Here is a 20,599-nt window from a genome sequence, read left to right as displayed (position 1 = left end):
ATCTGAATGCTCTAAATAGCAGCGCCTAGAGGGTGAGGCTGGGCGGCCTCCTGCCAGGACCCCACTGAGGCAGGCCTCTAGGGTGGGAAGGGGCTGGCCCGGGGGTGAAGTTTTTCTTCTCTGGGGGACCACGTACCCTGTTGGGTGGTGGTATGTGTGACCTCAAGCACGTCAGCTCACCTCTCTGGGCCTCAGCGCCCTCACCCTTGAAATGGGGATAATATCGTACCACTCATGCAAAGGGCAGCCGCCTTCATGTCCCTGCATGTCACCAAGGGGAGTGGGCAGAGCCATGGTCACAGCAAGACAGCCCCCCGGGACCCCAACCTGGTGCCAGAACACAGGAACATACCCTCAGGCTGCTCCTCGGTCCCCCCTCCCACAGGGCTGGGGGCTGCCTCCTCCAAGTCGCCTAGTCTGGGGAAACACCGTACTCCCTCCCTCCACCACCACCCTCTCACAGAGGAGGCCCTGGAGCTTCCTGGCAGCCCCCAGCCCTGACACGCCCCGCTGCTGCCTGGGCCCTCCCCCCGGATTAGCTCTTAAGCTATGCAAATAAACATCGGAGGGAGCTCTGTTTAAAGTATTTAGACGAAATGAGAAAAGGCTTTCATCGGCACTAATGAGCCATTCAGGATGCCTCCCCGGGGGATTTGCTCCCGCTCTTGCCTCCCGGCCCTCGCCGCCCCCCATGGCCCCTTTCAGGGATTTGAGGCTCTCTCCACCCTAGCCCTGGCCTGGGCTGCCCTGGGAGGGCCACCTTGTTTGTCTGCCTCCTCTCAGCCTCTTGGGGCCCAGCTGGGTGAAGGTAGCCATGAGGGCTGTGTCCCCAACCCCGCTAGGCCTGGATAGAGATGGGTCCAGCCTCTGTCTGGAGGAAGCCTTAACAACTGGGGCCTCTTCTTCACAGCAGCCAGTTAGGTAGGTGTTATCATCCCTGTCTTAAAAAAGGGGAAACTGAGGCTCAGTGAGGCCCAGGAGGTGGCGCAGGGTCATAGTGCTGGTGGGGCTGGAGTTGGAATTGGTCTGTGTGAAGGCAGAGGCTGAGGACAAAATGTCAGGGGTTGTTAGGCAGTGCCCCTGTCTGGGAGAACCACTGTATCAGGCCATGATTAGACTCTGGATACCACCTGAGTGTCACCTGGCCTGCCACCTGAGTGCTGTAGTTTCTGCAGGTATTTCTGCACCAGACAGCCAGAAAACCTCAGGTTCTAATCCTGAATCTGGGCCCCACTAGCTGGCGACCTGGGCAAGGGACTGGCCCACTTGAGCTACCCCTAGTTCCTCATCCGTGGATTGGGTCCATCCTGGGTTTGGTGGGGGCTCAGTGAGAGACTGGTATGTGCCCCCATCTGCTAGCCCCACCCCATCTTCTGCGAGGGCAGGAGGAGCTACCTGCCCCTCTGGCAACCCCTGCGGAGGCACCGGGCATTCCCCACCCAGGGCCCTCGCAGCTGGCCTCTCAGAGCCTGGCAAGGGGCTGGTGGGAAGGAGGGGGGCCCCAAAATTCTGGGGTACAATCAGGTTTGATTCCCACCTCTCACCATGGTAGTACTAGCTTTTAGCTTGTGAGGGGAGAATAGCAGGTAGGGATGGGGGACCCTGAGGGGTATAGTGAGCAGGGAGCCCACCGCTCTGGGTTCCAGAGGTTAAGCTGGCCTAGCACTGGGAGAATGAGAATTTAATGGGACCAATTTATTATCCCATAAAAATTAATGAGTTTATTCTGGAGGTTCCCTGGCCCTTTCCAAGTTTTAATAGGGGATTAGTGAGGGCTTGGCCCTTGCAGACCTCCATTATCCTAGAGCTCCAAGGGAGGGGAGGGGGGCCCTGGGAGTGAGAGCCCCTGGGCCCCCCAGGAGGCAGAACCTGGTCTCCACAGCGACAGTTCCACTGGGACCAGCCCTTTTCCGTGTTCTGTGGGACCCCAGCTAGAGGGGTAGAGCCTCTGAGGCCTGAGGCAGTTCTAGAGGCTTCTGATTCTATGCATTACTGAAATAATTACCCTCACAGTGTCTGAGCATACGAAGTAGGTTTGCTGCTGCTTGGCTCCTTGTATTAACAGGGAAAGCAACATAACCCCCATACACAGATGGGGAAACTGAGGCCCAGAACTGGGAGGTGGCTTTTCCAAGGTCATCCAGAAGATATGGCAGAACCAGAAGGAACCCTCAGTCTCCTGCCTCCTGTGGCCTGGAGCCATGCAGCTGGGGATGGAAAGGGCTGCCATTCACTTTCCCAGTGCTTACTGTGTGCTGAATGTGACAATATGTCATCTCTCATCCTCCCCTCAGTCCAGGGAGGTTTGGGTCATTATCCCCAGAGATAAAGACACTGAGGCCTAGAATAGTTGAGTGACTTGTCCAAGATCACACAGCTCGTGAGTGGCAGTGCATGGACTAGAACTCCGAGCTGAGTAGCTCCACAGCTCAGCTCTGTCTACTGCGCCCACTGCCCCTCCGTTGAAGCTACTCATCTCTGGCCACCACTTTCCTAGGGACTCAAGCTGGGAGCCCTGCAGCTTGGGGCGATGGGAAAGGAGATCCTGATGGGGTCCTGGAGGGGCAGTTGTAGGGGAAGGCACATAGATATATATATCCAAAAGGACCTTCTTATTGCCAGACAGGTGCCGTCCTCTCCCGCCTCTGCTCACATGGTTCCTTCTCCCGAAGTGCCTTCTCCCTCCTTTGTCTCTTCAAATCCTCCCCATCCTTTGAGGCCCAGCTCCTCTACTCTCCTCTAGGGAGCCATCGTGCCTGGCCCAGTGGGCGACAATAGCTTCTTCCTCTGATCTGGGGCATTTCCTGGCGGGCCCTCAGCACATGCATGTTGAGTCTCCAATACAAAGCCTGTGGGCAGCAATCCAGCATTAGGCATCTCTCTTCCCACATCTCTGCACACAAATATTGACCCCTGGTGCTAGACCGTGAAGGGTGGGCTCAGGCACACAGTCTCCAAGTCAGCAGTCTTCCTGCCTATAAACTTGGAAGACTCCCTGCTCCCCAAAGCCCCTGGCCCTCGGCCAACAGGGGTGGGCAGAGGTGGGCAGGGGTGGGTCCTGCAGGGAGAAGATGGGCAGCCAGTCCTTGGCAGTGCCCCAGCACAGCCCCAACTGGCAATTGATGGAGGGAGTCTGCTGACACAAGCTGGTGGGTTCCCCAGCCCAGCTCCTCTATCTTCCCTGCCCACTGACCATCCCTCACCACACCCTCTCACTACCCTCTTCTTCCTGATCGGCCCCTGGCAGCCCAGTCAAATCTGGACTGCAGACCTCAGTGGGGTCACCTCTTCTTGGCCACGCTCCAGCCTCCAAATCTGAGCCCTTGTGAGCATCTCATTCCTCCCTCATTTACCCAGGAGGAAACTGAGTCTGCAGGAGGAAAGGATTTTCCCAGGATCACACTGCAAACCTGGGGCAGGACTGGGACTCAGCATTGTTAGTGGCGCAAAGGGCATCTGGCCCTACTGCTTTTAACAGTGAGCCCTCCAATGCCTCTATCTGTCTACCACCTGTGGGGGTACCTCCAGGGACACTGAACTTACTGCCAACTGAGCTGCCACTGTAGGTATCTTGCCTGCCGTCTCAGGGTGGGGGTGGAGGGTAACTTGAGCTTTGGCGTATCCAGCATTGGGGTCTTCTTGCCAGATGGAGGGGGAGTTTGAGTGGAGAAGTTGGACCACTCCATCCTGCTCCTGCTCCTAGCATGCTGGGTCCCTCTGCGCAAGTCCATTCCCCAACCTGAGCCTCCATTTGCCCAATGAAGAAGATATTTAAACTCCTACATTCCAGGAACCTGTGAGCCAGGAAGAACTCTGTGAATGAGAATATAGAACTCTACCATCTGGCACCATTCTAAGTGATTTATCTGAATTAACTCACACATTCCCCACAATAGGTCCCTGGATGGCGCAAATGGTTTGCACTGGGCTACTAACTGAAAGATTGGCAGTTCAAATCCACCCAGCAGCGCTGGGGAAGAAAGTCCTGGTGATCTACTTCCAGAAAGTTTTTTAAAAAAAGGTTACAGCCATCGAAAACCCTATGGAATGCAGTTCTACCCTGACACATATGGGGCTGCCAGGGGTTGGAATCAACTCGAAGGCAATGAGTTTGGTTTTTTGGTTTACTCCCCACAATAACCTATGAGGCAGGAATTTTTATCATCTTGTTTGATAGATGAGGAAACTGGATGCAGTGAAATGCAGTTACCCAAGGTCACCAGCTTGAACATGTCAGAACTAAGATTCAAACTCAGGGTGTCTAGCTCTGGAGGGGTGCTGTCCAATATAACTTTTTATGATGATGGAAATGTTTTATATCCACCTGTCCAATACAGCAGCTAATAGCCGCACATGGCTATTGAGCACTTGGAGTGGCTAGTGAGACTGAGAAAATTAATTTTTAGTTTTATGTTAATTAATTTAAACTTAAATAGCCACATGTGGTTAGTGATACCATAATGAACACTACAGCTCCAGAGCCTGATCTCTCGAACTTCCCTTTTAAGAGGGGGAAGAAGGAGCCCTGGTGGCGCAGTGGTTAAGCACTCAGTTGCTAACCAAAAGGTTGGCGGTTTGAACTCATCAGCTGCTCTGCAGGAGAAAGATGTGACAGTCTGCTTCTGTAAAGATTATAGCCATGGAAATTCTACTCTGTCCTATAGGATCGCTATGAGTTGGAATCAACTTGACAGCAATGGGTTTTTTTTAAGGAGGGAAGAGGAGTCCCTGAATGGTGCCAACAGTTAACACACTTGGCTGCCAACAAAAAGGTTGGAAGTTTGAATATACTCAGAGGAAAAAAGCCTGGAGATCTACTTCTGAAAAATCAGTCACTGAAAACCCTATGGAGCACAGTTCTATTCTGACACATGTGGGATCGCCATGAGTTGGAGTTGGCGGCAACTGGTTTAAGGAGGGAAGAGCCTAGGCTGGTGGTTCCTGGAAAACAGGGTGGCAGTGTCTGCTCCCCTTCTTTGAGGCCTGGGAAAACTGGGGTTTCCACTCTCTCCACTAGGAACCCTGGTGGCACAGTAGTTAAAGCACTCGGCTGCTAACCAAAAGGTTGGCAGTTCGAACCCCCCAGCTGCTCCTTGGGAGAAAGATGTGGCGATCTGCTTCTGTAAAGATTTGTAGCCTTGGAAACCCTATGGGGGCAGTTCTACTCTGGGGTTTGGGTTGGACTAAGAGGACAGGAGGCCCTGGGACTTGTTCAGGTTTTCCACAAAGGCTTCAGGAAAGCTGCGCCTATCAGCCACTCCTCAGTGAGGGTTAGTTAGGGTTTTCTTCCCAAACTTGGCCCAGCACGGGTGTTTTGAGGGGTGGCAGTTGGATGGACACTTTTGGGAGCATGGGCAGAGCCAGCTCAGGAGGACTTTAGATGGGTAGAGGACAGCCACAGGCACTTGGCCTCATGTGATTTGGCCCAGGGTGGGGCCAGGGTATATGAATGTTCCACAGGAACACCTGGCTATGCCCTGTTGACTTGCCCCTGCCACACTGTCCAGTCAGGAGCACAGAGTGCAGGCTGGCCACTGCCTCAGGGCTCTGGTAGTAGCCTCAGAGCAGCTGCCTGGCCTTGGGGGCAGGGAGGGCACTCACATTTACTGAACACCCCCTATTGAGCCAGGCATGCACCTTGCAGAGGGCTGGCCTCCTCCCACAGTGGCCACTCTCAGTGCTAGGAATCACTGTTCTACACTTTACAGATGAAGAAACTGAGGCTGAGAGGCCAAGTAAATCGTCCTAGTTCATGCAGAAGGCAAGTGGCAAATAAGGAGCTTGAACTGGACCTGTCCGTTCCACAGCCCGGGCTCAAAATTTCTCTGCCATATTGGGTTGCTGCTTTGTGTGAGCATGTGTGGGTATATGTGCGTGCATGTGCGGGGAGTATGTGTGTTTGCGTGTGTGTGTGCATCTGTGTGTGTGCATGTGTGTGTGGGTATGTGTACATACATGTATGGGGAGTATATGTGTTTGCATGTGTGTGCGTGCGTGTGTGTGTGGGGGTATGTGTACATGCATGTGTGGGGAGTATGTGTGTTTGTGTGTGTGTGTGTGTGCATGCGTGTTTGTGGGTATGTGTATATGCGCGTGCACATGCGCGCATGTGTGTGTGCAGGTCTAGACACATGCACGAGCCATAAGTCTTCACCGTTTATCCTTGCCCATGGATGCCACCCACCCCCAGAACCTGGCTTCACACAGGCCTCAAGTCCAGAAAAGCCCAAGCTCCCAAAGGAAGGGATGTGCTTCTCCCTGAGCTGAATGTTGTTTCCCTTCTTTTTCACTTTGCCCCTTTCTTAGACCTAGCGTGACTATTTCCAGGGGCATCTGGGATATGGCTGGCCAGGGCTCTCTTCTTCCCACTGATCCCCTCCCCTGAGGCTGTGACCAGGGGCCCGGGGTAGAGGGAGCTCCCGGCTAACAGCCACGTTCTCCGCTTTCCAATTTAAAATCTAATATGGTCTCGCCAACTGCAGAGCTGGGGGCTGTAGAGGTGATTAATGAGGCCTCTGCTACAGCCTCACCTACTGCGCTCTGCACCTTCTCCTACGGCCTTGTGTTCCCCCTCCTGCCTGCCTGCTGGCCTTGAGGACCTGGGGGTCCTGGTCCTGCCTTCCCACCATTCCTGGGCAGGACAGGTGGGCTGGGGAGCCTGGAGTAGGGTTTGGGGGAGAAGAATGGACTAGCTTTGGAGGTAGGGGCAGTAGAATTGACCTCAGCCCCTGGGGTAATCTGGTGAGGGCAGGCAGAGCAGTGGGCATCCCCTTTGGCATCACCCCACACCAATCTGGTAACTTATCAGTCTACTGTACGCCTACCCTGATTATGCCAACTCCAGTAGTGTGGTTGGGACAGGGGTCTAGGTAGGGGCGGAGGTGCGATGCTAGACTTCCTTCCCTCAATGGAGGGAATTCTGTCCATCTGCTACCCTCAGGCCCCACAGTCCCTCCTCCTGCCTGCTATGTTAGGCAGGAGGTGGAGGAGAAAGGGAGTAGCTATCTGCTGGTCCCAAGGTGGAAGTGTGGAGTGGGTGGCCAGAGGGACGAGGTCGAGCTGGGTGTTCAGGTCAGCCCTCCCCCCAGTGCCAGCTGCTTCTACCACCATGTTCTCAGCAGCAGAGACCATAAGTCCCTGAATGGAAAACCTTGGAGATGTCAGCCTGAACTGCATTCTCCCTGGAGCCAGCACCAGGGCCAGTCCAGCCCAGCCCAGTGGTGGAATCAGAGGACTGGGCTTGATCTAGGGAGGAATAACCACCCTCCCCATCCTCTGCTCCCCAGCCTGGCTTCAGACACTCTCCAAGGACAGCCAGTGAGCCCAGCAAGACAGAGCCATAGGTGCCAGGGCCCAGGAACAGGTACTTTCCTGGGCCCCAGACCAGAATCACTGGGCTGCTGCCCCCTCCTGGTTCCTATCCCAAGGTTCAAAAGCCAACACCACTGAGGCTGCTCCCAGGGCCTGTGTCTACCTCTGAGATGAACTACCAGCCCAGGGACCACAAGATTCTGTGGCCTTTGGTCAGGTGAAGGGGCTTGTTCTAGGTGCCAGGGACAAAGTCACCTTCCTGCCTTTGTGACTTTTGCCCTGTGGCTGCCTCTGTCAGCTGTGTCTGGGAAGAAATGGATTAGGGCAGCTGGGCTGGGGGTGGAGGGGTCCTGAGCCCAGACCCCTGGGCTGCCCTGACCCTTAATGCTGAGATAAGCTCTGACCACCTCCTCCCCTGGAGGTCATCAGGGTGTCTATTGGTGAAAACTGAGAAGCTTTTGAGGCCTTGTCAGAGCCTTGACTCTAGCGTAGTAGAGCTTAGCCACTTACAAGCTGTGTGACCTTAGGTTTGTCCTGCCCTCTCTGGGTCTGTTTGGTTTTCCATACGATACTCAGCTCTTGGATCTTTAGAAAGTCTTTGAGTGGGCAGGGCAGCGATATGGCCTCTCTGTTATTGATGCCCAATGCCTGGGGGGCAGGGGCAAAGGTGGGGGGAGGCTGGCAGGATGAGGGCACAGGCAGGCACTAGATCCCAGGCTCCTCATCTCCATCTGTTGGCCAATATTTTCTGAGCATTGAAAGGCAGGGCTGTGTGTGTGTTTGTGTGTAAGTGTATAAGTATGTGTGTGTGTGTGTGTGTGTGTGTGTGTGTGTGTGTGTGTGTACTTGGTGGGGGTGACGGGTGGAGGTGTGAGGAGAAGAGAGAAATATATTTCTAAGCACCTACTGTGTGACAGGCTCTGTGCGGGGCCTTCACTTACACCATCTGATTCATCCTTCCAATCCCACAGATAAAGACAGAGGCTCAGAGAGGTGATGTGACCTATGGGAGGTGACCTAGCTGGACCCAGGAGACAGACCTGGAGCTGTCTCTGCCCTGCCAAGCCTAGGAGACAGACATGAGGACAGACACAGAAACAATAGAGCTCTGAAAACAAGGGCAGCCTGAGCCCAGCAGGCAGGTGCTCCCTCTGAGGGGCCTGGGCTGTCTCCCTCCTTGGTCCCTCTGTTCAGGCCCCTCACACTGTCTGCCTGCATTGCCAGTTCCCAGGGCAGCTGGGGCAGTGGTGGAGTGGGACCTAGGGTCCCCAAGGGCTCTAATGGTGGCCTTTTGGCCAAGCTGAGCCTCGGGAGGGGCCTGAAATCTTTCCAGGAGGTACAAGGGCAAATGCAGAGGTCCTTGGGTGGGCAACCTCATCCAGGTGTGCCTTCCTCCTCCCTTTCCTGACACTTTGAGCCCCTCCTTGTCCCTTTCAGCTTCTAGGAGGGGAGTGGGAAAGACCCAGGAGCTTCAGCCTTACTTTCAAATAGCGTGGGGAGGAGTCCCTGGAGCCTTGGGTGCTGCCAGATGCTGGGGGCTTGGTGAGGGACAGTGGAGAGAGGGCAGTCAGGGACCTTCTCCCAGGCCCAGGCAAGTGGCATGGAGCCTAAACTGCCCTGCACCTGGGCCCTGTACCTGTGGGCTAGCCCAGGCTCTTCTTGCCTCTGTGGTCTTGTGGGGCTGAGGGGAAGCAGCTTCTCCTGCCCAGCACCCCAACCTGTGAGGCTCCCCAGTCTTGGCCTGTCCCCTCCACTTCTCTGGCAAGCTTGAGTGGGGGAGGGGAGGGGTGCAGAGCTGCTAAAAATAGCAGCAGCAGCTCCAGGTAGAGTCTCCTTGAGGGGTCAGTGGAGCCCAAGATTGGGGAGGAAGACAGTGGAGAGGCTTTGGGGAGGGGGAGAGACCAGCCTGAGCTGGGACCTGCTGAGCCTACCACTAGGGCCACAGCCTCTAGCATGCAGAGACAGAGGCGTCCAAGGACAGAAGGGCAGAGATCTGTAGGGACATATGGACAAAGATACCCAGGGATAGGTAGACAAGCTAGACAGAGGTGCACACAGACATGGCTACCTGTTTATTTGGGCTTCCTTCCCCCGCAGACCCCCAGGAACACCAGACAGACCCAGCTGTTCAGCCCCCAAGCCCTCAGGTCTCTCCCCTGCCCCAGCGTTGCCTTGACCTCCAGGGACTACCAAAGGCTAGGTGTGTGGACACCTTGAATTGAAGAGGGCTAAGGCCTGCCCCTTCTACGCTGCTTTGCTTGAGGCCCAGGACAGGGGAGGACCAGGGGGCACCAGAGGCAGGATCAGGAATGCAGGCGCAGCAGGGACCAGATTCAGGGCACCACCCAGGCGACTGGGGCCTCAGTAGCACTTCCGCCCGCCCCCCACCAACCTGAGCAACAGGCCTCTTCTGAGCTGGGGCTGGAAGTAGAGAGGGAGGCAGGAAGGAGCTGGCAGGACCAGTAGGGCAGGAGGATGGCCTTGCCTGGAGATGGCAGAACTGAGTGTGTTGTGGGGGAGGGGAAAGGAGTCTGGCTGAGGAACCACATGAACATGTCTCTTGTGTATGTCACATTTGGTCCTATCTTCTCACCTACGTTCTTTGTCCTCAAAAGAAGGTGACCCCATCTCTCCTATTTCCTCTAACCAGCTAGAAAATAGGGCTTCATGGCAGGAGGGGGCCTGCCAGTTGCCCGGACCTGATGGTTCGGGCCATCAGCACATGTATGGGCTGGATGTAAATGATCTAAGACAATGCCCCTAGTATCAAGGGAGGTGGCTGTGAAGCACCCTGAACCTCAATCTTTGACCCTCTGCACTGCTAATCTCATCTTCCTGGGCCAGCTGGTATCCCCTACTTCTCTTCTGCCACAACAGCCCAGCCCTGGGCTCCTCCAGCTTCTGACGGAGCCCCTCAGTGACTATGTGACCAATCAACCCCTCTGAGTGCTGGGCAGCTCTGGCTATCAAGGACCCTCTCCTTACATGGGAATTCTGGTTTCTTCCCAGCCACCACCCGCTCTGATTTCCTTTTTATTCTGATGTTGTTCCATGAAAGAGGTGTGACAGGCACCATGAATTCCTGAAGAAACTGAGGCACAGGTAGGTGACTCGATTTGCTCAAGGTCACCCAGCCAACAAGAGCCCTGGGGTCCTGGCTCCCTGACCAGCACTCCTCTGGTCCAGTTCTTCCTTTGGGGCTGCCTCCTCCTCCCTGAGAACAAGTTGATTCCCCCACACAGCCTGATACATCCCCTCGAAGGCTCTGGGACTCCCTAGGCACCTGCTGGCTGGTGGGACCCGGGCCAGACACTCAGCAGGTGGCTGCTTGGGGGACAAAGGAGCTGGTACTCAGCTGCTGGCCTTGGAGGGAGGGAGAAGCTATGGATGTGTGTGTGTGTGTGTGTGTGTGTGTGTGTATGTGTGTGTAGGGATCTGTCGGGAGGGGGAGGGGCAAGGTCTGCTTCTGTGCCTTTAACAAGGACCCAGCCTGCAAAGGGGGATAAAACAGCATGCAAATGAACATCTGGGGTGGGGGGCTCAGTGGTTCAGGCCCTTTTTACAGGGCCCTGCCTTCTGCCCTCCCAGCCCAAGGACCAGCTGGAGGGAGGGTCCTGAGCATGGAGAGGGGAGCCTGTGGGGAGGAGAGGAATGAGGGACCGAGGGGAGAGGCTGGGGTTGATGCCAGGGTGTCAGGGGTCCTGCTGGGCCACTGGAGACTGCACTGGGGACCCACTGCTTGGGTTCTGCATCACGTGAGAGTTGGTGACAGGAGCAGCCCTGCACCTGTTCTGCCAGGTTGGGGGTTAGGGGGAAATCCAGAACCAGGAGAGAGGAGAGAGTTGTGATGGAGGGCACCCAGCATGGCACCCCAAAGACTTGTTGGGCCCTGAAAGACTCAAAAGGTAAACTCTTTTGCTTCAGATGGGAAACCGAGGCCCAGAGCAGTCCTTGGCCAGAGTGTTGGATCATATAGGTGCTATTTGGGATCTCATTTGTATCTCATTTAATTAAAATCAGAGGGTACTTTGTCTACTTGGGAAGGCAGTCACAGCTGAGCTTATTAAGAAGGCAGCTTCACCTCCAAACTGAGTTCCGTAAGGGCAGAGATTATGTTGTATTCCTGCCTAGCAAAACATCTGCCAGGTTGGGATGTCGAATGGAGAATGGATGGGTAGATGAAGGATGGACAGGCTAAGTTCCTTATGGGTGATAGAGAGCACCACTGGTGTTTGGACAGAGAGTGCCCTCTAGGCTGAGTGATCAGGAAAGGAGGGGGTGGGAGAACTGAAATAAGTAGAAGGACCTAGGATGGCCTTCCAGGTAAGGAAAAATGGCTGAGCAGAAATGTAGAGGTTGGATGAAACAAGGCATGCATATGGTCTAGGATTCACCCTAGCATCCTCACCTGGTCTCCCCATTGTCCCTCTTGCCATGCCCACTCAGTCCCTGCTCATCTCCTGGCAGAGCCCCTTGTTCCTGCTGGGCCCAGCCAGGACCTCCCACTCCCGCCCTTCCTGCCAGCCTGGCTGCAAGCAAGCTGCAGACTCTGCAGCCGGAGACCCGGATTGTTGTCGGATTGTTGTCTGTCGGAGAAGCGGCAGGTTTGTTTGCTCTGGAGCCCGCTGAGAAATCTCAACAATCAATGGCCAGCAACACTCTGCTGGTGGCTGCGGCATCGATCCTCCCCTCCTAGGGCTGCACCAGCAGGTAGGCAGGTGGAGGGAAGCCCACTCCTGCCCAGGAGCTGGGCTGCAGGCAAGCCTGAGCCTTCCCACCTGGGGGCTGAGCCCTGGTGGGCGCTGAGGAGGTCGAGTGGGGCAGCCCAGGATGCCAGGACAGGAGTGACTGGCCCTCTTATTCACCAAGGCTTCCAGAGGGTGGGAGAGTGGGAGTCACCCAAAGTTACCAACATCTGGGCTAAGACTCCAGCAAGGACAGTTCACCTGATTCCCAGCCACTAAGCACTGAGCAAGATCAAATGTCCCTAGCATTTGATTGAGGATAGACATCAGGGAGATAAGCAACTCTCATCGCTGGAAATGTGTGCTAGAGGAAAGTTAGGGCCATTTCTGTCTTGAGATTGGCTGACAACATGGGCTTGAACTTGGCGTATAAAATGCAGATAATAGCTTCTATCTCATAGAGGTGATATGAGGACTACACGAGCTAATGTATATAAAGAACTTAGTACAGTGTCTGGTACATAGTTAAAAAAAAAAAACAAACCAAACTCGTTACCATTGAGTTGATTCCGACTTGTAGCGACCTATAGGACAGAGAAGAACTGCCCCGTAGGATTTCCAAGGAGCAGCTGGTAGATTCGAACTGCTGATCTTTTGGTTAGCAGCCGAGCTCTTTAACCACTTTGCCACGAGGGCTCCGGTACATATTTGGTACCTAATAAATATTTGCCATTATTGTTGCTATTATAATTATTACTTGGATAGTGATACTGTCCTGTGTTCCCATCTTCCTGTACTGAAGCTCTGCCCCAGGCTGGGGGAGGAATTTGGAGTAGGCTTTCTACTTACTGACTGTGAAAGCCACAGTGAGTGACTCAATCTCTCTGAAACTCAGTTTCCCCATATGTAAAGTGGGGATAATTAGTCTCTTGTTCTGAGCATTAAATAGAAAAGGCATATGAAAGTCTTGTCATGTGAAGCCCCTGGGTGTCCTAGGCCAGGCATCACACTTCAGTATATATTTCTGGAATGAATGAATGAATGATCAATGAATGAATGGTGGTAGATGGATGTACCTCAGAGTTTGCTCTTTTAGGACCTGTGAAAAGTTTGTGGACCTGAACTGTCTTGGTCCTGAATGACTCCCAGGTCACCACCTCTCCATTCAAGGGCATATCATGCTCAGAATTGCTCCCAAGGCTCCATGTTGTTCCTTCCCAGCTGGACCAGGGCTAGTCTGAAGGTGAGAAGAGGGGGCTATGAAACCAGATGAAATGGGGTTACCCACCCCCCTTTACCTCAGTCCTTAAGTTCATACACGACATCTCAGCCAGCAGAGGTGTCAGGTGGGTGCTTAGGGTGGGTGCTGTAAGAAGGAGTCAGGAAGCCTGGGCTCTGAGTTGAACTCTGCCACTATCTTCCTGTGCAACTGTCATGAATTTATTCAATGTGTATTTAATGTCCACATGTGCTAGGCTCCGTGCCACTGGGACACAAGCAGTGGTGGCACTGCGGGGTGGCTGAGGAGAAGCTTTAGTCACCTCAGAACGGCTATCGGCAACCCACCCCCAAGCCAGCTCAGGCTGACGGCATGACAGCTTAATTTGTGGAAGGAAAAAACTAAGTAAAGGCTATAATTTACAGTTGGGATAATTGGCCAACTGTTAGGAAGGGGGGACAATCCTAACATACACTCTGTAAAAATAGCGTGCTTGCTACAAAAACGCAGCTTCAAGATGCAGTCCTAGCTGCCATGAGCCTACCTCCCTATTCCAACCAGCCAGCTAAACTTTAACTTCTCCCAAATAGGAAGTCTGGAGCTGCCCCAAGATATAGGGGGTAAGCAAGACAGACTTGGTGCCCTCCTTTCTGAGTTCAGCCTTGTTGCTGGGGAGGAGCATCAAGTAACCAGGTGCTGATGACCAACAAGATGGGTACCCTGATGGGGCAAGTCAGGATGGTGGAGTACAGAAAAGTCCCCTGATCCAGGTCAGGAGAGGCTTCCCCTGGGAAGCCACACAGTAAGTGCCCCATAAATACGTGCTGAAGAACTGCATGAATTGGCAACTAAGCAGAGACCTGAAGCATGAGATGGAGAGAGCCAGGCTGGCCCAGGACAGGGAAGAATTTCAGGCAGAGGGAATGGCAAATGCCCCGAGGCTGTTGAGAACGTGGTTGGTTTGGGGAACTGAAGCTGAAGCTCAATCGGCCTGCCTGGGTGAGTCGGCTTCCTGAACCTGCTGCTTTCCTGCTGGAATTGCAGATTCCGGCCTAGAAGGGGCCTTGGAGACCTCCTAGTGCCTTCTTCCCACCTCTCAGCTGCTGACCAGGGCTGGCAGCATTGGCTCCCCTAGGAGCCTCTTGAGCATAGAACCTGGCTCCCTCTCCCTGAGGGCAGGCCAGTAAGCTGGGGATCCAGATATCTGCCTCACTGACAAGCTCTGTAAGTCCCTGATATGCTCCCAGGCTTGGGAACCATGGGCTTGGTGTAGCCTTACATGGAATGCTCCAGAATATACAGGACCAGAGAGGGCAAGAGCTTGCCTGAGACCACATGCGGGAGCCTGGGCTTCCAACTGTTTGGGCTGAGAGGTTCCTTCGCTAGAGCAACCCCTGCCTGTAGGCCCTTTCCTACGCCCTCTTTTCTTGCTTGGGGGGTGGGAGTGGGGTACAAGACCTGCCTAATAGCTCTGCGCAGGCAAGGGAACAGCATTTCTGAGCTGAACCAGGAGGCTGGGGCCTGGTGGGACTGCTGTTATTGTTGTTAGGTGTCCTCGAGTCAATTTCAACCCATAGTGACCTCATGTGACAGAGCAGAATTGCTCCACAGGGTTTTCTTGGCTATAATCTTTACTAGTGCAGATCACCAGGTCTTTTTCCTTCGGAGCTGCTGGGTGGTTTCGAATCATCAACCTTTTGGTTAGAAGCTGAGTGCTTAACTGTTGTGCAACCAGGGCTCCTCTAGTGGGACTAAAAAATAAAAATAAAAAAACAAACTCGCCGTTGTGTCAATTCTGACTCATAGCGACCCTATAGAACAGAGTAGAACTGCCCCATAGAGTTTCTAAGGAGCAGCTGGTGGATTTGAACTTCTGACCTTTTGGTTAGCAGGTGAACTCTTAACCACTGCATCACCAGGGCTCCCTAGTGGGACTAGGAGGGGCTTAAGGAAACAGGCTTTCTCATTTGCCCCCCACCATTCAGGCAGCCATGGGAGGGGATGGCAGGGGAGAAGGAGGAAGCTTAGTTTCCAATTAAGCCCAGTCTCTTCTGTGTCTCCTCGCCTCCCTTTTAACACCCCAAGGCGTCCCCAAGGCATTTTAAGCTACCACCCTGCTGAGGAGGCCGGGACTGCTGCCAGGGCCTGCCAAGCATAATGGGCTTAGGCCTGTGAGGGGCCATAGCCAACCTAGCCTTTCCCTCCTTCCTATTGCAGATTCTCAGTCCTCCAGTCTCCTCAGAAGCACAGGGGAGCATCCTGTCCACTACATCAACCTCTGGGGCTCTGAGTGGAATCCAGACTGTCTTCCATGGGACTTTTCCCCAGCTCCCACTTCCTAATCCAAAGTGCCAGGCTGAGGGACAGGGAGCAGGGTCTGGTGTCAGCTTTAGCTGTGGCCCCCAGACTCAGGAATGAGTGGTCAGGACCCTGCACTGACTAAAGTCTGCAGGAAACAGTAATTACCATTTTAGGTTAAGGCAGCCTGGGTTTGTTAACCCCTGCAGCACTTAGGATCCTGGAGGCCAAGCCCTCTTCCCCCTTCTCTCCTTCTTCCTCCAGGCCTCCCCTCCCAGATACCATTCCCCAGTTCCTGGAAGAGTGAGCAAACCCCACTTGCTGTCCCCTCTTCCCCCTTCCCACCATACACTCAAATGGAGCTCAGAGAGTGGGAGCAACGTGTCTGAGGTCACACAGCCAAGGAGGCAGCCTCCGCTCCTGGAGACCTAAGCCCACCCTAGTCCCTGCTTCTTCCGCCTTCACAATCTTCCCAGGCCACATTCACACATGCAGAGTTTAATTAACTTTATTGATTTTCAGAAATTAGGAGAATGACTAAAGGTAATTGCTCATTAAAAATCATTAAACTGATACAGCAGGCACTGGCACTGTGGCCGCCCCTCCTGCCCTGCTTTCTTCACCCCCCCAGTGGCAGGGCCTGCCTAGGAGGGGCCCTCAGGTTTGGGGGATGCCAGGTGGCGCACGGTGCCCGTTGCACCAGAGGCTGATGAGCTCAGGTGATTGCAGGGCACATAGGGGACAGCCAGCAGGGTCAGGCCAGGCCCAACGCCATCTCGCCCTCACCCTGCAGCCTCTGGCTTCCCAGCCTCTTGTGGCTTTAGGACCTCACCCGGCTGCATTCTATTGTCTGCATCTTTCGTTCTGTGGCCTGCTCCTCCCTACCACGGCCTGCATGTGAGCAGAGCCCCAAGGACCGTGTCGTGAGGCCTCAAGACTGCAGGACGCACACCCGGCCTCAGAGGCCCACAGTCCAAGGCCTTTGCTCCTCAAAGCTTGCCTTCTTGAGGCTGAAGCCTCCAGGAACTAGGAGATGCTGAGTGTCCCTCTAAGCCACGCTGGGGAGGGCACGCCCTAGCCAGTCCCAGCAGGCCTGGCTCCAAGGTCCCAGCCCTCTCACCTGTCCTGGTCCTGACCTGGCCCTGTGGGGCCTCTTCCTCTCCCTTGGGGAGTGGACAATCCTTGAGATTGTCCCCAGCAGGTGTGCCTCTACCCCACAAACCCTTGGGCAGGTGTTTCCACTGGCACTGGAGAAGTTCAAGTCCCAGTGCATCAGGGAGGGACACTGGCCAGGGACACACAGACTTGGGGCCACAGAATGGACAGATTATTTTCAACACCCACACCTCCAGGAGGGCTCCTGCACTCTCAAACTCAAGGCCACAGCAGCCTTCATCCTGGAGACCGGCAGTCTCATTCCAGCTTTGCAGGGAGCTCTCTCCCAGTGGCTGCACCACGCACTAGTGGCCTCACACACCGGTCACACCCGCTCACTGCTGAGCCCTCACCCAACATCCAGACCTCTGAAGTGCAGACACACTCAGATCACTATTCCACACACACAAGACCTTGATCTTACTCACACTCAGACCCACACACCCACACAGGGGGCGTCAGACTACACCCAGCAAAACACACACAGGGCCAAGGGAGCTGTCCAGCCCAACGCGAAATACCCTTGGACAGCTGAGCAGAGAAGGCCGGCTTCTCCCTCTGCACCCCCTTTGACGGGGCTTTGCGGAATCTTACCGCCCCCCTCCCCAACAGAAACACACAATGTTCCCTGCGATGTCTGAGGACCCGGTGTGTGCAGCCAGGGAGCGGGGTGAGGACACTGGGCAGTATGGGGATAGAGCCAGAGGCCCAGAGAGGGGCTTTCGTGTGACTGGGGGCACAGATCGAAACTGCCATCCAGGGGCCCAGCCTCGCCCCGGTCCGATGCGGCCTGGAAGGATCCAGCAAGGTTAGAAATTCCCACCTTTTCCTCCCTCCACATCAGGTGCTAGGAACCATACGGCAAGGTTCGGCGGGTCCCAACTCCAAGCGCAGCCCGGGCGACCCCACCAACCAACCGGAAGCGGCGAGAGAATACCCGTGCATCAGTAGCTTTGATGAGAGCTTAGATGAGTGGGGACGGCAGGTCCGGAGGGGACTTGGAAACCTTCCTTCTCCTACCCTCTCTCCAACACCCCCTTGCTGCCCACTCCATGGCAAAGCTTCCCTCCACTGGGGATGATGAAATTGGGGCCAGGCTTTGAGCGGTGTTCTGGGGGCCGCAGAATGCGGGGGTGGTCCCCTCACGACGAGTATGCGACCGTGGGATGGGCAGGGGCCGGTAAGGCCGGTAGAACCGCAGGCCTGGACGGAGGCAGAGCTGGGGTATATGTCCGGATCGGTGGGAGGGTGGGTTCACCGAAAGGGCTTCATGGAGGACAGAATCCCCGTTCTGGACCTCGGTAGCTGCAGCCCAGAGAAGAACGAGGAGCCAGATGGGGCCCCGGGCTCCCAGACTTTCTCCCTAGAATTGTGCTCTAAGCTCCAACCCCGGTGTGGCAGCGCCAAGGCGGAGGAACGTGAGCGACGTTCCAAAGCCAGGTCCGGCGGCCAACCCGCTCAGTCCCTCCGCAGTGAGGACGCGAGACGTCCCTGAACAGGCGTCAAAGTCGAGCGAAGTTTGGCAGGCGGCAGGGGAGGCGGGCCGGCGGGCCACCAGCCTGACCGTCCCACTCACCGCCCTGCGCCCCCTCCCCCCTCACGCGCCCCTGCGTCCCCGACGCCTGGAGTGTGGCGAGGTAGCGCGCGGGTGAGCGCGTGAGTGTGTGTGCGGGGCGGGGGTGGCGTGATGAATTGCAGCAGAGAAATCCCATTAGATCTGGGGAGATGATTAAAGGCGAGGTCTCGGCAGGGCGCGAATGGCGGGAGCCGCGGAAGCTTCCCGCCCGCGGAGCCCGGGCCCCGCCCGGCTTGGCCGGCGCCGGGGTCAGCGCAGCCCGCGGGGCGCGGGGCGCGGTGCTTAGGCGGCTGGACGCCCGGACCTGGGCGCCAGGACCGTCCCCCACCCCTAGCACACTCCTCCTGGGACCCCGCCCCCGCCCCAGTCCTGCCGCCGGACGCCGGCGTCCCTTACCTTGAGCCAGGAGTGCCAGTAGCGAGGGCAGGAGCAGCAGGGCTGCCGGGCGCATGGTACCGGCTGCGGACGCGCCCGAGCCGGGGCCGCGGCGGGAGGGCTGGGGACTCGGCGGGGCGTGGGCGCGGGGGCAGAGCCGGGTCCGGCCGGGGAGAGGCAGCGGGGCCACCGCCGCCGCCAGAGCCTGACAGAATCAGCACCACGGCCAGCGCCTGGCGTCGGCGCCCGGGAGAGCCGCGAGGGGCTGGGGGCGGGGGCGCGGGAGGAGCGGTTTACCGTAAAGTCTCAAGCAAAGGCGCAGAATACCCAGCGGCAAGAGCACAGACTCCCGCGCCGCTGCCAGCTCAGGGGAGGGACTGCCCTACTAATGTGGGCACAGGGCCCCTGCCCCTCGGCGCTGCCCACCTCCAGCCAAGCTCGCCACCCTCTTCCCCATTAGCAGCCTTCCCAAAGATGTGGGGTCCTAACGCGATTCTCCGTGAAGGGAAAAGAGCCCAGCAACCCCCTCCCCACCTCTTCCCACCCCGTCCTGGTACCTGAGGGCTAAAAGGGTGACCTGGGAAGACGTCTGCCTGCGAGTGAAGCAGCTGGTGAGGCCTGTGTGCCCTTGTGGCAGCTCTGTCCTGGGCCGATAATGAAGACGGCTTTTGAATGTACAAAGGACAATAAATTATTACTTTGTGCTCAGTAAATGCCAGGGCTCCAGGCAGCTGCATCAGCAGCAAACTGTGCTCACAGAAAAGCTTAATTATCCTGATATTATAGTTAAAAGCCAGTGGTAAAAGCCAGTGGCACTCGTGTCCTGGGTAGACACTCTTCATTTGGCAAGAGGCAACCTGGGCCAAGCTGTGGGCAGTAGAAGGTGGTATCCTGGGTCCCCATGCAGCTCTGGATCTCCAGGACTCTGACTTGGCCCCTCTGAAGGATCAGAGAAGGCACAGTGCTAGCCAGTCAGCACAGACACTTATTGCCAGTCCCTGACCAGGTTCCTGTAGCTGAGTGAGAAAACAAGACAGGCACTGGGGAGGGGATAGCTCTAAGGCTATTTTAGACAGACTTCAAGAAGGTCCTAGGGTGTAGCCAGGGAGGCGCTACCACTCACTGGTATGGAAAAACAAGCTTCCAAGGATCTGCTTGGGCTGAGGAGTCCAGTGAGCTACAGGGCAACAAAGGGGGTGGGGGGGTACAGGCACAGCAGCGCTATTCTTGAGCCTGATGGTTTAGACCCAGAGGTTATGGCTCTACGGACATGACGGGACATGATCCTGTGGCTGATGCTATTGTTCTCTGTAGAGGAAGATGAGAGTTGAGTTCCCTGTGGTCCCAGAGAGAAGGGTAACTTTGTGTTTAGTTCTTTTCACATGAACTTGGCTCCTCCTCAAAGCCTCCAGAGTCCAGTCATTGTCCAATGCTGTCCCTGACCCCAGCCTGGAAGCAGGTGGCAAGACTTCTGCTATAAGTCTCATTCCTCAGAGAGTCTTATGGTCCTTACAACCCCCGCAGTCTTCAGCTTTGCTCATTGGATTCTCTCCATATCCTCTTTCTGTGGGCTCTAGGGAGCCCCCTTGACCGCTGTAAAGAATCCCAGGCAGCAGGCAGGTGGCGTGTGGAATTAGCTGAGGGAGAAGCTAGGAGAGGATTTCTGGACAGTCATTTCGAGAAGCTGAGAAAAAAAGAGGGCAGTAGCAGAAGGATGGCGGGGGGGGGGGGTGGTGATGAGAGGATCAGAAGTGAGAAGAGAAAGCCAAGAAAGAAGGTACATAGGGGAATGGCTAACAAATGAGGAGAAAAGGAACAGAGGCGGAAGGTTTGTGGCTGAAGGAAGCTTGGGGACATATTGGCAAATGTCATGACATTCCCTCTTTCCCCCTTGAGGATATTCCTGAGCACTCGCTGACAACTGGGAAGCTTGAGCAGAGGAAGGTGAGTCATGACCCAGGGGTGAACCTTATGTGCCAG

At 55.6% G+C, this 20,599-nt stretch overlaps 1 protein-coding gene across 1 annotated transcript in view; it reads right to left on the bottom strand.

The window, feature by feature from the left end:
• SEZ6 (seizure related 6 homolog) overlaps positions 1-18,871 on the bottom strand; it is a 46,360-nt gene extending 27,489 nt beyond the window's left edge. The window contains exon 1 of the mRNA XM_004385354.1: positions 18,641-18,871. Within this exon, the coding sequence (XP_004385411.1) occupies positions 18,641-18,695 (55 nt within the window). The 5' untranslated portion in view covers positions 18,696-18,871. The remainder of the gene's footprint in view (positions 1-18,640) is intronic.
• Between the last annotated feature and the right edge of the window lie 1,728 nt (positions 18,872-20,599).

The sequence above is a fragment of the Trichechus manatus genome, unplaced genomic scaffold (genome assembly GCF_000243295.1).
Source record: "Trichechus manatus latirostris isolate Lorelei unplaced genomic scaffold, TriManLat1.0 scaffold00138, whole genome shotgun sequence".
NCBI lineage: Eukaryota > Metazoa > Chordata > Mammalia > Sirenia > Trichechidae > Trichechus > Trichechus manatus.
This window is presented reverse-complemented; position numbering and strand designations above follow the sequence as displayed.